At 44.4% G+C, this 17,194-nt stretch overlaps 1 protein-coding gene across 1 annotated transcript in view; it reads left to right on the forward strand.

Moving 5' to 3' along the window:
- Positions 1-9,395: 9,395 nt before the first annotated feature.
- The window catches only part of MAP1A (microtubule associated protein 1A), a 13,880-nt gene continuing 6,081 nt past the window's right edge, over positions 9,396-17,194 (forward strand). The window contains 3 exon segments of the mRNA XM_029085571.1: positions 9,396-9,473; positions 10,108-10,248; positions 12,003-17,193. Coding sequence (XP_028941404.1) covers positions 12,153-17,193 — 5,041 coding nt within the window. The 5' untranslated portion in view covers positions 9,396-9,473; positions 10,108-10,248; positions 12,003-12,152.

The following is a 17,194-nucleotide window of genomic DNA, read 5'->3' on the forward strand; positions in this document are numbered from 1 at the left end:
TGGTGGTCACTTGTATGCTCCCTTCCGTTGCTCCACAGGACAGCACATAGGTCTGCCCTAGCCTTCCCTTATAGGGATTCAGTGCTTTGCTACAGCTTCTTGCCTCTCAATTTTCAGCTGATTTGCATGTTCCAAATAAAAATATATTTTCCCTTTGCTAGTACACAGTGATTTTCTCTTTCTTTAGGTAAGAGAAAATAACTAAAGAAAATATCTAAGGAGATAGAGCTTTAGATTTAGCATTGATAATTAAATAGACATTTATCTATTTCTGCAGAATGTTTGAAGACCTAAATATATGAATACCTAAGTATATGAAAAATCTTTATTGAAGACTTTTTCAGACCATGACATGCAGAACACTTGCTGGTGGACCACAAAGCACTGCCTGTAAGCCAATTCCTCATCATTCTCAGCTGTTGAATCACAGTAGAAAGCTGAAACTACAGCACTTTCCTAATGTTTTTCTTATAACAAGTAGTTACTGTGGCTGTCACATGTTGTGAATAGAGTTGGGGGAGGAGGCTGTTGGACAGCCCTTTCAGCTGTGATCACCCAGTGAGCTGGCTGTGCCCTCTGCTCTGCTCATCACTGGAAAAGAAACAAAGAGCTGGATGTGCCCAGAATCACTGGGATCGCTGCATCTCTTCAGACACCTGAATCCAACAGTTTGCACTGCAGCCTCCCACCTGGCACTCATACTGTCTCAGTCTTTTCTGGGCAGTTTACACGAAGCTCCAGCTGTAGTCCTCACCTGGTGTTCCTCCACTATCTTGCCTGAAAGTCCCATCTCCTCTGACACAACGCTGCTGTTAAAAGGTAAGGAGCAACAGCGTGGAAAGTGTCCTTTTGTTCTGGTAGACACATCCATGTGTGTCCAGTGGGGTGTCAGAGATTGTATTTGAATTCCTGAGCTGGAACCAACACACAGATTTAGGACTGCACTGAAGCAAAGATGCCTCCCTAACCACAGGGCGCTGCCAGTCCAAGGGCGTTCTTTGTGTCTCCTGTTGAGATAGCCGTGGCTTGCATAATTAACTAATTATTCCTTGGAGTTGTTGGGGGAGGGAGCAAAGACACTGACTATACAGTCTGGTGTTTGGGATGCAGATATGTGAAGATCCTGTTCACATCTCTGTGCTAGAGGGTGTTTCATTGGACACAAAAGAGACGAGCTTTAGCCAGAGGGGCTGAGAGCAATCCTGCTCTGTCTCTGGCAGGGAGGGAGTCCGAGGTCACCCATCTCCTGAGAGAAAGTGCTGATGAGCAGGCCACTGTGCCATCTTCTTTTGGGCTCTCTGCTGTCCTCTGAGAAGACGGTGACTGGATATAGGCCTCCAGACTGCAAGGGAGGAGCTGCAGATGAGGATCTCCTGTCTTAGGAGCGCAGAAGTGATGCCGTAGTGTTGGGGCCCAGATGTTGTTTCTCAGCAGTTGCCTCTGCAGCTGCTCAGCTGGTTGGTTCCTGTGGAGCCCTCACCAGGGTTTGGTCGCCCTGTGGGAGAGCTGCTCTGAAATAGGCTCTTCCAGTTTCCTTAATACTCCTTTAAGGCAGATCAGGATTGGGATGTAGACAGCATGTTGATCATAGGCATGGATGATAACAAACAGGAAGGTGTTTTGAACAGTCAGGAAGAATGAAAAAATAATCCTGATTGCCCAGAGAGCAAAGTGGTCATAGCAAGAAAGAACACAGAGATTTAAACTGAGGAAGTGCAGTGACTTTATCATAACTGCTCAATCAAAACATATGCTGATCCCAATACAGCCATTGTTATCTGGAAAAAACCAATCAAACAAACAAAAAAACCCAAAAAAGAACTGGGAGCCAGGGATTCTGTGTAAAAATAACTGATGGATTGCTGCAAGTTTAAGAAAAATCTTTAATTGCTTTTATCAATAATTTTAGCCATTATTTCACTCTAACAAAGATGTATTCTAAAAACCTTACTATTTTGCTTTCAAATAAAAATAAATGTTTTTCAAGGACAGTTCTTTGAGCACACAGACAGCTGGAAGGCTGTGTACAAACTTTCCATGTACTGCCCTGTAGCACATTCCAGTTCATACTGCTGGTGCTGTGGTTGCCCACAGGTTGCCCACACTTCTTCCCACAGCTATGAAATTGCCTAAGCACATCTCGAGGACTGATACATCCCTCTTACCCAGATCAGGGCTGTTACTCCTGCAGTACAGCAAGGATGTCCAGGTACAGAGTAGCTAAGAGGTGCCTCTGAGATGCACAGTTCTGTAGGTGAGGAGGAGCTGAACGGTGAATTTGCAGTTGCTGGCCTGTGTACTGGCTGCCAAAGAAATCTTGGTGTTTATTTTTTAATTCCTGAGCCCATCTGATGAGCTGGCAGAGCTTCCAAATCTCCACCAGCTAGAGCTTTTGGGTTTGCATGCTGGAGGAAGGAGCTTCAGCAGCTGTGTGCCCTTTGGGTGCTGGGTGTAGGATGTTGCTTCCAGCAAGAAGTTATTCCCTCCTCTCCCTCACTGCTAGACCATGCAGGGCTTCCTTAGTCTTGCGGGGGGAGGTGGGTCCATATTGCAGTTGGAGATAGGGAGGTGTATTTGCACAGATGAGATAAGAGGCAGGGCCTTGCTCAGAATTCTGTGCAGGACCTTTCCTCCCTTTCCTCTGGTCTTTACAATCTCTCTTCTAAGGAGCTGTTGCTTGCTGTACTCGGTACAGTCTTGGAGTCTTTGTGAATGACTGTGTTGTTTCATTTTCTCTGAATGGACACCATTTGGGGCTGGATCCTTTTTCTCCCATTGGCACTGGAGAAGCTGCAGTTGGAGACTTCAGAGCCTCAAAATGAAAGTCAGTTACTATCTCGGAGTTATGATGTCATTTCAGAATTAAGGAAATGGCAGTCTTTCAGCTTGCACTAGCTCATGTTAATTATGCAAATATATGCTCTCTGAGAAACCTCACACATGGTTTGACTGTCTTCAGAGGTGGACTTTTTTCACTCGAGCATCAGGAAGACCATGAATACAAGGCTCAGCTCTTTGCTGAAGTGCAGCAAAAGGTACTGAACCATAGTGATATCTGGGATCTTCTTGAAACAAGAGTTTTTTCAGAAGTGCCACCCTGAATTGATATATTCATAACAGCAGGTAAAAGATCAGAAAGTTAGGAAGAGTTGGGTTTTAATCACTGTGGTTTGTGTGCCTTGATAACATGCCCAGGCTGTGTAACTTTGGTATTTTTTATCAATGTACTGTTGGTGTTTGCTTTACCTGACCTAGTAAACCCAAATAACCTTAAGGACAAAGGCAAAAGGTGTGAGGAGGACAAGGGAGGTAATGAGGAATAAAGAATACTCGCTGGCTGGGGAGAGGATTGGTTTCTGTGTGGTCAGATGAACAGTCTCCATCCTGTGTGTGGCAAGGTGCCGAGAGCTCTGCAGCCCAGATGTGTACAAACATTGGTAAGATCCCTCCCCTGAGCTTTCTCTTTTCCAGGCTAAACAGTCCCACCTCTCAGCCCTCCTCTCATCAGAGATGTGCCAGGCCTTTAGTTATCTTTATGGCCCTTAAGTTTATTACAATTTGGTGTACCACTCAAAGCATCATCACTGACTTCAGCACAGTTTCTCCCTCAGAAGGTGATTCTTTAGTGCTCTGGCCTAGGTGATCATACTTCATAAAGATGAGAACCTGGGTCCCACTGCCCTGACATTTGGTCTCTGATTTCAGGCTGATGAGTTGTCTTCTAGTTCTGATCGACCAAATAATAAGACCTCTGATGGTCTGAAAGATTAAAGCACATGACAAGCAGCAGCTCTTGCAGCTATCCTTGCCAGCCCTGTAGACCAGCCCAGAATTTATTATGCAACTACAAGGGTTTTTAGGCGTTTTCAATTAGAGTGGCAAAACACATTGCTTACAAGTGTCTGTATTGGAAGCATGATGACTTCTCCTGCCTCCACAGCCATCTGTCTGGTTCTAAGTTCATCTCTTTCTTGGGCATTTAGTTACCTGAGAGCACTGTCCTCTGTTTTAGCTTAGACTATCCTGCCCGCATAGTCTTCTTTGCTTGACTGCTAATCACTAAAACCACAGCGTCTGATCCTTCGTTCTCTTGCCCTCTGTCTCTTTGTGCAAGTAGACAGCGCTGGATGGTTAATTCAAGCCAACTCCAAAAATCGACGTGGCTTTGCTCATCACTTGCTATCTTCCACCATAACCAAATTAATTCTACACTCAATGAGCTACACAATCACAGAATATCTCAAGTTTGAACAGACACATAAGGATCATCGAGTCCAACTCCCTGCTCCTTGCAGGACTATCTAAAATTAAACCATATGACTAAGAGCATCGTCCAGGTGCTCCTTGAACTCTGATGGGGTTCCTTGGGAAGCCTGTTCCAGTGCCCCAGAGACGACCCTCTCAGTGAAGAACCTATTCCTAATGTCTAATCTGAACTTCCCTTGACACAGCTTCATTCCATTTCCTTGTGTCCTGTCACCAGAGAGAAGAGATCAGCACCCCTCCCTCCACTGTCCCCCTCAAGGAAGCTGTAGACTGCAATGAGTTCACCGCTCAGCCTTTCTAGTATGTAAGCTATACATAATCTTAAAAAAAATAAAAATAATAATTTTCCTCCCTCCCCACTAATGATCCATGGGTGCAGCCTGCACATCCTGAAATGCCCCCTTAGTTCTAGCCATGGAAGTTCCTCCAGTATTGTCTAGAGGAGCTCTTGTTCATCACTTCTGGGACATATTTGTGTAATGCCTCCAAGGTCAGTTCCTGCCGACTGCCATCCGAGAGGTGGCTGCCGGGTAGAACAAGAGCTTTACACATGCCCTCTGTGGTCCTTCATGTTGAAGGTGATATTACTTCTGCACAGTGGTAAGTAATGTGATCTGTGTGGAGAAGAATGTCCTTGTCTGTTTCCTGAAATTTCAGTGAGGTTGTGAGTAAGGTATATTTGTGTATTAAATCTTTACATATGTTATGCAGCAAGCATTTGGTGTGGGTAAAAGGCAGCTAATGCTATGAGTCAAAAACTACCTAGAAGAGACAGAAAATGAATTAGAAAACAAATATATGATCACATTTGTGCAGCATCCAGAGGTAAAATACAAGGGCTTCATGATTTCCTGTAAAATATAAAGCTGACCATACAGTGATGATGAGGAAGGGGGTTGGAAGGAACATGAAGGTGGCTAAATCTGTAGATGACTCAGTTACTTATATCTAGAAAAGACTGTGAGGATCTTTTGCAACTAAATTGAACGGTCATCATGATGTCCCATTAAATTAATTGTAAAAAAAAAAAAAAAAAAAGCAAAATCAAGCACACTAGAAAAATTAAACCTTCTAGACTCCTTATAAGGGCTCAGTTAATAGTGTCATAGCAGGGTGAAATTTGAATGGCACTGTGCACCCCTAACTGAAGATCTTTATTTGGTGCAAAGCTAATGTCAGGTTATGATGCATAAAAAATAGGATGGGGAATAATACAGAAAATACAATAATGCCACCGTGTGAATCTTCTGTGTTCCTTCTCATCTTGTATACTTCTACTCTTACTCACCCTAATGGCCATAGCAGAACTAGAAATCTTTTGGGGATAGGTGACAGTGTTTACGAGGGACTAGAGGAACTCTCCTCTTAAGGAACAGAGGGAAAGACCGGAGGCTTTCTGCCGTGGTGGGGATCTGATGGATAGAAATGCTCTCTGGAAGCACACAGGCATCGTGATGATTGCAGTAATCAGGATGTGCCTGAATGGACAAAGTGAAGATTCATAGGAAATGAAGTTAAATGCTAATGAAGTTTACTCCCACAGTTACTGGAGAAGAGGTTTCATTTAATATAGCAGCTTGTGAGCATAGTTTGAGAGGGCTGAGCAGGGCCAGGGATCTGTGTTCAGAATGCACCTGGAGATCTGTGGTCAGAGAGCTACGTTCAGATGTTTGTTCCAGGCAAGTTGAAGACAGCAGTCTTCAGGAGCCTGAGAAGGATATTGCTCATACTGGTAAATGTAATTCAGGGATTTTGCCATTTGCAGTGGTATTTCCAGGCGTGCATTTCACTGTGATAGGGCTCTATATCTGGCAATGACCTGAAGAGTGTGCTTTCAATCACCGTATCTGCAATGTCAGCCACACCACTACTCATTTCTGTTGCACATAGTTTTTGTTAGTAAGAAGAAGATGCTCCAGTCTGTGTGTCTAAATCCTTTGTCTGTGCAGCTGCTTCTGCAGGCCTGTATATCGGCAAAGCAGCAAAGGGGTCCTTGGACCAGTGAACACTTAGCTTCAAAGAGACTTTGGGATGATGGGTATTTCCTCAGCTGGGCACAGCCCCACATTTGCTCTGTCACATACAAGGGTGTTACTGTCCCTGATCTGGGGGAGGCAGCTGCCAGTGGCCCGGGTATGAGCTGGGGGCCGGGGCACGCGCCCTGCTGAGTTCACAGGCCAGGTCAGGGCTCACTCACAGTTTTCAGCTCAGCCTGGAATTTGTGTGCTGTTCTGCTTTATCTCTGAATTAAGTTGAAGAACAGTTTTGAGGTTTGGCATGCATGTATGTGTGCAGTGATTCAGTGTTTCTGGAAATTGCCTGTCTGTGTGGCTATGCTCCTGTGTCCTTCTGAGAACCAACAGCTGCAGCTGAAGAAAGGGAATCTGCCCAACAGCAGGTCAGGAACAAAGCTCTGGAGGGATGCACTACTTCATAGAGTCACAAATCTACCAAACCTGGTAGGTCGAAAGGGACCTCCTGAGATCGTCTAGTCCAATCCCACCTGCTCAGAAGGTCAGATAGAGCAGGTTTCCCAGGACTGTCCAGTTGGGCTTTGAGTTTCTCCATGGACAGGTACTCCACAACCTCTTTGTACAACCTATTCCAGTGTTTAACCACCCTCACAGTTAAAAAATAGTGTTTTCTTGTGTTCAGATGGAACTGCATGTGTCTTAATTTGTGCCTCTTCTTGTCTTGTCACTGGGCACTACTGAGAAGAGAGTCTGACTCCTATGCTTTGTTCCCTCCCATCAGGTATTTATACATATTGATAAGATCCCTCCCCCACCCCGAGCCTTCTCTTTTCCAGCCTAAACAGTCTTAACACGCTCAGCCTCGCCTCATGTGGAAACGCTTCAGTCCGTTAATCATCTTCATAGCCCTTCACAAGACTCAGTACTTCACCATTCCTACCTTCCATCTGCCAGCAGCTGCTGGCCCCACAGCTTGAATCCTTCTCTTTCTTTCAAGTACGCAGGCAACAGCCTCTCCGGGGGGTGGGAGGACAAGAGCAGAATGCTAACCAGCCAGGCTTTGTTTACCAGTCTCGGCAGTGACGGCTCAGCTGCTTGGGCTTGAACCACAGAAATGGCTGAGCACGAGTGTTTTCATGTCTGTCAGTCCTGCAGACAGACCCCTTTCCATGGACAGCCAGCATTGTCCACCACGCACTGCCCAGCCTGCAGCTGTCAGGCTGGCATTGTCTCTGCAGCGCCGTGGCACCTGGTGCCTGGAAGGATGCCCATGTGCTGGCCATCAGTGACTGCACCGTGCCTGAGAGCCCTCCTTTCACATGGCATAAGGAAGAGGCTGCTGGTGTTTTGTACATCAAGCTGTGTTCTCCAAGTGACACGGGTAACAACTGCCAAAAAAGTTTGTCTGGGATGTATAGGCAGCAAGGTGGCAGAAGTTGAAGCCTGAGGAATGGCATGGGTTTCACTTTCTCAGGTCTACTCTTGAAAAATGGGAGCAGATCATTTCTGTTCTGGATGCTCTGAGCAGCATGTGAGTGGACGTGCTGGTGTGGGGTGAGCTATGTGAGAAGTGCATGATGCAATCAGTGAGGAAATGAGGTACTTGAGTGTTCACTGCTGGTATCCACGCAACGCCAAGGTATCAGCAATGCCTTTACAATTACCATTACCTCGAGGAAGAGTGGGTTTTTTGCTTCTTTTGGCTGCAGTGCATGCCCCAGAACACTTCCTGGGCCCTCCCCATCTGTACCACCTGCCACCCTCCCACACCACTCCACTTGGGCTCACTTGCAGCATTCCTCCTTTGTGTAGGGGCTTGGTTCCCAGCCTCCCATCCATACATCACATCCCACATCAAGTGGCAGAAATGCCACTGAACTCAGTGGAAGCATTTCCTTTGCACAGCGACGGTTTTGTTTTAGTCTGGAGGAACCATTTTTAGACAAACTGAAAGAACACAAGAAAGCAGCTAGAGATGCAAAGTATAAAAAGTTCTGCTGAGAGCTTAGAGCTTCTCTCATTTTAGGCTGAAAGATGCCTTCTGGGCATATCTATCTGGTTTATACTCAGTTGCTGGTAGCCAGAGTAAAACATCCCAGTAAACTGAGTTTGATTAAAGCTGTACTGAGTTACTGGCCTCTCTCTGACTTCTTTCTTTTTGTGTCCTTTTGGTGTCTTTCTTTGAAATACCAGTTTGATCAAGCTGTTTTAGTAGGATTGAGATCTGCCTAGAAAGAGAGCTGATGGGATGTTGTGGAATAGAAAGAGTGGAAAGAACAACATTGTCAGAGAGCAACATTTCTCTGGAAGACAAAATTAGAAATAGAAATAGATGTCCGTTTTCAGGGAAGACCTATGTTCCTCCAGTCTATATGAGGGGTTAAAGCCTATGAAGGATTTAAACCCTATGAATTATACATTCCAACAGTTAAGTTCTAAGTGCCTGGCTTGTGAAGTGAATGTAATGTCCAGAAGTAGGTATCTTCAAAGACCAGAATCCAAAAATGAAGTGCTGCCTGCAGTGTCAAGGGAAATGCTGCAGGAAGGTCCTGTACATCCTCCTGCTTCCCAGAGCTGCTTGCCATGGGTACTCAACAATGCCTCTAGTCCCACCTTTCAGGATGGCAGGCACTCACACTCTTTTGTTGTTAGGCCCAGGCATTATGTCAATATTTTGCTAAAGATCCATGTATTGCCCATGCCAAGGGCACTACACTAATGACGGGTGAGTTGGCATGCGCCAGCTGGCTCACAAAGCCTTCTGGTGACTAAGGCCTGGACAGTGTCCAGAGATACCTCTTCGTGGTGGCTGCAGTGAGGCAAGATACTTCTGTCTGGAGGGGATAACTGGCCTGTGCCAGCGTTTATGGGGTACAGCTGTCTGGCATAAGCAGGCAGCTTGATATGCCTGGCACTGTGGACTTCAGAACATGTTGGAGTCAAGTTGCAAATTGTGCTGATCCAGAACTAGGATTTTGTTTCCTTGCTACTGAAAAGAGTTTGCTTTGTTCTATGAGACCCAGGTATTAAATTGGTCTAGAATGCAAGCTTTGCAATCAAACCCAGTAGAATTTTTGAGGCTAAAACATTGGTAGGCAGACAGTGTCTCATCAGCTTCTCCCATCCTGTCTAATCCCTTGACTCTCTCCAGGCCAAAGAACCCTCCATCACCGGAGTGATACCCTGGAGACAGTGATCCTGGTAAATCCCAATGTGGACAGCATCGTGTCTGAGGTAAGGACCAGATGCCAGTGGGTTTTCTGTACATCAGCTCTCCTGCCCTTACTTGACAGAGAGGTCTGGAAAGTTTAAACGTGCTGCCAGTCTGCTGCAAGGTGTGGTGAAGTGGTCAGGTGTTCTGGTCTTGCCAACAAGATCTATGCAGTAACCAGCATTCTGTGGCAGAATTTACTGCTAGACAAAGAAACACACAAGAGTGTATGGTTTCTTGTGTGCTAGCCCTTTAGGAATGAGTTGCTTCCTAGAGGAGTTAGTGCCTTAGAATTGCCCAGTTTTAAGGATTTCTCAGGATCTTGTACAGTTACCTAGCAAACAAAGTGGAGGGCTTCTGAGCCCTAGTTTGATGAGAGTCTAAATGTGCCAGCCTCTTACATGGCAGTGTCACACCAAACGTTTTCTCTTAGGAATGGCCTACTTTCTCAAAATGAATTACGATGTGACACGGAGCTGTGTCGGGCAGGCAGTAGCAGTATCTTCCCTCTTCAATAACCTGCTCTCTTATATGTAGAAAACATGTTTTGGCTATTTGTGAATAATGTGTATCACCTGTCCATGTCACTGGGTTTCTGCATGCTGGTGAGGAATACAGATCACTTTTTGACTGCAATGCTCTGTCTCATGGTAACAGGTCCGCTCACTGGTGTGTGATTCATCAGCCCACAAACTACTGATCTTCTGTGGTCAGAGCTCAGACCAGGAAGGAGATTTGATCTTGCAGACGGGGACCTTCACTTACCAGAATTTTGCTGAGATACTTTCAGACCCAGAGGTGAGTACGAGCAGTAAACCAGCATGTCCCCTCCTGTTCACAGAGCGCATGATAGAGCAGCGCAGCCTGCACAGCTCCTTCAGGTGGCAGATCCGCAGAGGGATGGGCTTGAAATCCAGCAAAAAATTGCACACTATAAATAATTCATGCTATAGTCTTGGGCATCTTGCTTTAACTCTCTGGCTTAAGTTTTCTGAGGTGGCAGGCATGAGTGATTCCACCTCTATGTGCTCAGCTTGAAATAACCTTCCAGACTGGCTCTGCAATGGGCAGACACTCAAAATTTCTTCAAGCAGCTCTTAAAATATCTGTGGGCAGCTTCCAAAAAACAGCCAACACAGGCCATCATCACTCTAGTAAAAGTACGTACTTCTCTTAATTTCAGTTAGTCCAGCAAGCATAAAATCTTCACAGGGTTCAGAGTGTTCACTAGGGGTGTGTAAAGATGATGAGAGGATGACTAAATCCTGGTTAAGAAATGACTTGGTGATTAAATAACTACAAATGTAATTATTTAATCATAGAATTTCAGAATCAATCAAGTTGGAAGGGCACTTGGGAGGTCTGTAGCCCAACCTCCTGCATAGAGCAGGGTCAGCACCAAATTTAGATGAGATTGCTCAGGAGTTTGTCCAGTGAGGTCTTGAAAACCTTATAGGATATCTCTGAACCTCTGCTCCAATGCTGATTATCTTAGCTAGGTGCACTGTAGCTTTCTTCAGAGGCTTTAAACTCTCTTTCTGTTGGTGCTCATTACCAGTACAGATATGCTGCTTCAGTTTTTGATAAGCTCTACTTTCAGTGATCATTGTGTGCCAGGAATGTCTCCATCTGACTGAATGTACAATTGCCGCAGGAATAACTGGTGATATTTTGACAACTGATATAATTGTTGCTCTAATTACATCAGCAAATCTGCCCACATTCATTTATTTTAGGCTGATTATTCTCATTTATTTCTGGTACCCATTTATTTGGACACTAACTAGACAATTAAGGACTGTCTAAGCAAGAGAACGCAAGCGTAAAGAAGTGTACTAATTTCATTCCAGATACTTAGGAAGTCTGAGGTTTAATGCTTCTTTGCTCAGGATATGTTCAGCATAGTTCTAAAGAGCCTTGGAAATTATATCAACCTTAGTTCTACTTACTAATCATGTAGCATGTCCCCTACTCTGTATGTATATCAGAGATGGAGTCACAACTTTCAAAATAGGTCCCAGGAAAGAAAATGAATCTGAATAAAAAAGAAAGTCCTATGGCACTAAAACTGCACGAAGTGCTGTGCGATCAGTCACTAGCCAATGAGCGATGGTAAGTTCAGACAATGATGAAAAGGGGCACTGGAAAGGGTATTGCAGGGTTAGAATTCACAAATCAAAAAGAAACTGCTACTTTTGAGCCCAAGCTAGGGACTTACAGCCCAGGTTAAACAGGAAAAAGCAAGGAAAGAGGACAAGGTAGTTTCTGCTTTTGTTTTCTTTCCTAAGGTCTTGTCACTGTGCACTCCCAACAGTCAGGAAGCATAACAGCCCATCAACATGAAGAATTTCAGAAGAGAGCAGAAGATGGCCCCATGCATCTATCCGCAATGGGCTTTTGGACTATTTAATCTATCCCCAGTGTTCCCTGACAGTAAAGTGCTCATAGCGTCTTCAGTATTTCTGCATTAACTGGCTGGTTGGGTTTTTTTAAGTGCTGAATTAGTCTCAGAGCTGTATTTGACCTTTATTTGTCTGTGCTTGTCTCATTAGGTCACCCAGATACTTAGCAACACTGATTCAGATATCAAGGCCTCCCTTACAGTGTCGTGCTTGGGAGAGGGAGACTGGAGCAACCTTGGGCATCCACAATTTCAGGAAATTATTAATTTGAAACTGAATCCTGACCCAGTTCTGCCAGAAATGGATGGGGTATCTGAGTTTGCAGAATACGTCTCTGAGACAGTTGACGTGCCATCTCCATTTGATCTCCTGGAGCCACCCACCTCAGGGGGCTTTTTGAAACTTTCTAAGCCCTGCTGCTACATATTCCCTGGGGGAAGAGGTGATTCTGCTCTCTTTGCTGTCAATGGGTTTAACATCCTTGTGGATGGTGGCTCAGACAGGAAATCTTGCTTCTGGAAGCTGGTAAGGCACCTGGATAGGATTGACTCGATCCTGCTCACCCACATTGGTGCAGACAACCTACCTGGCATCAATGGGCTGCTGCAGAGGAAGGTTGCTGAGCAAGAGGAGGAACAATCCCAGGGCTCTACCAACTACAGTGACTGGATGAAGAATCTAATTTCTCCTGAGCTAGGGGTGGTTTTTTTTAATGTTCCTGAAAAACTGAAGATGCCTGAATCATCCATGAAAGTAAAGAGGAGCATCGAAGAAGCTTGTCTGACGCTGCAGTATCTCAACAGACTAGGCATTAAATCAGAGCCTCTCTACAGAGTGGTGAGCAGTACCATTGAACCTATCACGCTTTTCCACAAAATGGGAGTGGGTAAGCTGGACATGTATATACTGAATCCTGTCAAGGACAGTAAAGAAATGCAGTTTCTAATGCAGAAATGGGCTGGTAATAGTAAAGCAAAGACTGGCATAATTCTCGCAAGTGGGAAAGAAGGTGAAATTTCTGTTCCCTATCTCACATCCATCACAGCCCTAGTGGTGTGGCTTCCAGCTAGCCCAACAGAGAAAATTGTAAGAGTTTTGTTTCCTGGAAATGCTCCTCAAAATAAGATACTGGAAGGTCTTGAGAAACTCAAGCACCTGGATTTTCTGAGGTACCCAGTGGCTACTCAGAAAGATATTACTTCTGGAATACCTCCACCTGTGCTGAAGCAGACCAAAATTAAACAAAGAACTGACAGTAAAGAGAGTCTTAAATCTTCCCCCAAGCCATCTGTGACAAAGCAAGCTAAGAAAGAAGAGGCAGTTGAGGAGGGGATTAAGGAGGTGAAACCAGAAGTCATAAAGGATGCTAAAATTGAGAAAAAGGTTAAAGAACACACAGAGAAAATTCCTGAGAAACCTGTTAAACATGAAAAGGTAAAGACAGAAACAACTGATACTCTCAAAGCTGAGAAAAGAAAATTGGCAAAAGATAAAGTTGGGAAAAAGCATCTCAAAGAGAAAGTATCCAAACTGGAGGAGAAGAAAGACAAAGAAAAGAAAGAAATTAAGAAGGAGAAAAAGGAATTAAAAAAGGATGATGGAAAGAAAGAAGAAAAAAAAGATTCAAAGAAAGAGGATAAAAAGAAGGAAACCAAACCAGAGCCCAAAAAAATTTCTAAACCAGACTTAAAACCATTTACCCCAGAAGTAAGAAAAACGTTATACAAGGCAAAAGTTCCAGGCAGACTCAAAACTGAGAAGATCAAAGTCAAACCTGAAAAGGAAGTACCTGCTGACCTGAAAATGTCCCCAGTGGAGAAGGCACCTGTACAGGTGGAGCCAGGAGAGACTTCCATAGCTGAACAGAGGTTAGTCGTGTCTTCACCAGAAGATCTTACAAAGGACTTTGAGGAACTGAAGCATGAGGAAAAAGGAGCCTTGCAGGTCACTCAAGAAATATCTGATATTGAGGTTAGTGATAAGATTATGAGAGGACCTGAAACAGAGATAAAAGACTCGGCTGACATGATTGCTCAGAGTTGCCTTGAAGTAGATCTGATTTTGAAAACAAACATTCCTGATCAGAGAATAACTACTACTGATATGGAAAAAGAATCACCAGCAGAGGAAAAGGCAGTCCATCAGCTAGAAATGAGAGCAGGTCATGCTGAAAAAATAGAGGATGAAAGAAGACCAATAGATGAGCATCATGACATGAGATACTGCGAGGGAAAAGCTGAGCTGGACAAGGAGGTTCAGCTGTTTCCAGACAAAGAACAGGTGCCATCACAGATTGACCTCTTAGCAAAGGATGTTCGGTTGTCAGCATTCAGAGAAGAAGAAAAGGAGGAAGAGGAGAAAATATCTTTGGACAGAAAACAGAGGGAAGCAGAAACAAAGACTTGTGAAAAGTATATTGAGGGGACAGAGGCACAGGAAGAGGGTGAGAAGGAAAAGAGAGAAGATGTGATAGAAAAGGCAGAACTGGAAGAAAAGGAAGAACAGCACATGAAGGCAGAGGAGAGGGTGGAAAAGAAGAGAGACTTCTATGAGCTGAATCAGGATGAGAGAGAGGACAAAATATTTACCACTACAGAAAAGGAAAAAGAATTCCGTGACATGGGTGAGAAAAACAAGTTACTTGGAAAAGACGTAACAAAGGAAGAGTCATATCTGAGCAGTCTGCCAGTCCCACCAGGAGCAACAGCAGAACATGTTTCATATATCCAAGATGAAACTATCCCAGGCTACTCAGAAACAGAACAGACCATTTCCGATGAAGAAATACACGATGAACAGGAAGAGAGGATTCCACACTTGAAGTATGATGTCAATACCTATGACATTTCTGTTCCTGACCACCCAGGCTCTTTTGAAGCAATACATGGAATACAGGCCATGCCTACTGCTGACCTTTCTGCCAAGGGCTATGCTGGCCAGGAGCCTGAAATCCTGGCATATCCTACAAACATTGTGGCAGCACCTCTAGCTGAGGAGGAACATATATCCTCTGCTACCTCCATTACAGAATGTGACAAGCTTTCATCTTTTGCAACTTCAGTAGCAGAAGATCAATCTGTAGCCTCTATAACAGCACCACAAACAGAAGAGACTGGGAAAAGCTCTTTACTTCTAGACACAGTGAACAGCATGCCCTCCTCTCGGACTGAAGCAACACAAGGTCTTGACTACGTTCCCTCTGCTGGCACAATCTCTCCCACATCATCCTTGGAGGAAGACAAATGTTTTAAATCTCCACCCCCTGAAGATTTCCATGCGTTAACAGAAGGAGAGAGAAAACTGGAAGCTCATAAAAAGGAGCTTCATGAAGAGGTAGAAGATGAAGAGGAAGAAGAAGATGGGACTCCAAATATTGAAATGCCTGAGAAACTCAGAGAGCATTACAATGTCCCCATGTTTGCTCATCAAGGATATCCTGATAATGTGTTAATCAGTGTTCCCACAGAAGCGATGCAAACTTCTGATCTGCCATTATCCACTGAAGAAACACAGTTTTCCCAGGTTGACTCTGCAGAGGCTGAAGAACGATGCATGAGTCCTGATGATAGTACAGTCAAAATGGCCTCTCCCACCCCATCTGGCCCCACTAGTGCAGGACACACACCTTTCCATCAGTCTCCAGTGGAGGAAAAACTGGAAACAGTAGATTCAGATCTATTTGAAAAACAAACAGATGCTGCTGCCAGGAAATTGGAAGGCCAAACTTCTGTTGTGGTGAAGGGAGCCAAGGGTGAACTGCTCAGAGAAGATGAGGTATCTGCAGCTAAATACAGACATGAAAGACAAGTGCCTGGACCTGTACAGCACAAGCCAGACTCGGGCAGCGATGTTCCAGTGTCTCCTGGGGAAGACGTGCAGGAAGAACCAGTGGGAAAGGAGGAGCTGCCTTGGCTCTCTTACCACAAGCAGGATACAGTGGTCATAGGGGAGGAAGAAGAGTATCCCGTGCTGCCCCAACCCAGCAAAAATGTGTTTCTGGAGCCACAAAAAGAGCAGGGAACTAAAACCATGACAGAAAGTTTAATGGGATTTTCAAAACACTTGTCCTTTGAGCCATTCTCTACCACAGAAACATCTCTAGGAAATGTGGATCTTCCACAGTTCACAAGCCAAAGCAAATCTGAAAGTGACAAATCTCCACAGTTTTCACCAGATGACACCAAATCACTTTCTTTTACAGAAGAAAGTATTGATAAAGAAAAATCCTCAGATATTTCTGGTAAAGGAGTGACTACTGAAGAAGGAAAACTACTGTATTTCACAGGAGACACCTCCAAAGAAGAAAAATCTTCTCATATTTCCATTAAAGACATTTCTCCAGAAGAGACTAAATCCATTTCTCTTACTGAGAGTCCCAGCAAGGAAATCTCTTCAGACATTTTTGTTAAAGGAATTTCTCCAGAAGACATCAAATCCCTTAGTTTCACAGAAGAGATACCTGCAAAAGAAAAAACTATGTCTGACTTTACTGACAAATTCCCTTCAGAAGCTGCAAAATCCATGGGTTTCACAGAGCAGAGCCCAGCTACATATGAAAAATCACTGACAATTTCTGCCAAAGAACTCGGGAAAGAAGTGTCAAAATCTTTTCCTTGCCCAGAAAGTAGCTCAGTTAAAGACACATCACCCAGAGATACTTCAACTGAAGAAATGTCTCTAGATGACAACAGTTTATTTTCTGCATCAGAAAAGGGCCCATTTAGAGGAAGAACTGCAGGCTTGGACTCTCAGGAAGTATCTCCAGATGCGAAGGGCTTATACTTTACAGAATCTGGCCCAACTGAGGATAAAACATCTTCACACCTTTCTGCTGAAGGTGTAAAATCTTGCAGTTTCAAGGAAGCTCAAGAAGAAAAATCTCCAGAAATGGAAGACTTTTACATGAAAGATTTAAGTTATGAGAAGAAAGTGTGGTTTCCAGAAGAGGTGGAGGAGATCCCTGTTCAGGGAAGGCGGCAGAGATATGATAAAGAGAGAGAGAGCACATTCTTGGATGAGGTACCAGGATATGAAACAAAATCCCTTCCTAAAATGGGAGAGGAGGAGACCCTGTCTCCTGCAGTGCCTGGCAGTCACACCTGGAGAAAAGCAGAAAGCGAAGCATGGGGCTCTGCATATGGGTATCTTCAGGAAGGAAGAAAGCCTGGAAGAGGTGAGCAGTTACCCACTGAGGAGGATGAAGATCTCCATCATGCTGAAGACAAACCTGTGTTACTGCAAGCAGAAGCTGAATGTTTAAGGATGGAATCATGTGATTACAAAGAAGACACACAGAAGAGTGCCAAACCTACATCAGAAACAAAGAAAGTAGAAATAGTTCC

The sequence above is a fragment of the Antrostomus carolinensis genome, unplaced genomic scaffold, assembly GCF_000700745.2.
Source record: "Antrostomus carolinensis isolate BGI_N321 unplaced genomic scaffold, ASM70074v2 scaffold28096, whole genome shotgun sequence".
NCBI classification, from domain to species: Eukaryota; Metazoa; Chordata; class Aves; order Caprimulgiformes; family Caprimulgidae; genus Antrostomus; species Antrostomus carolinensis.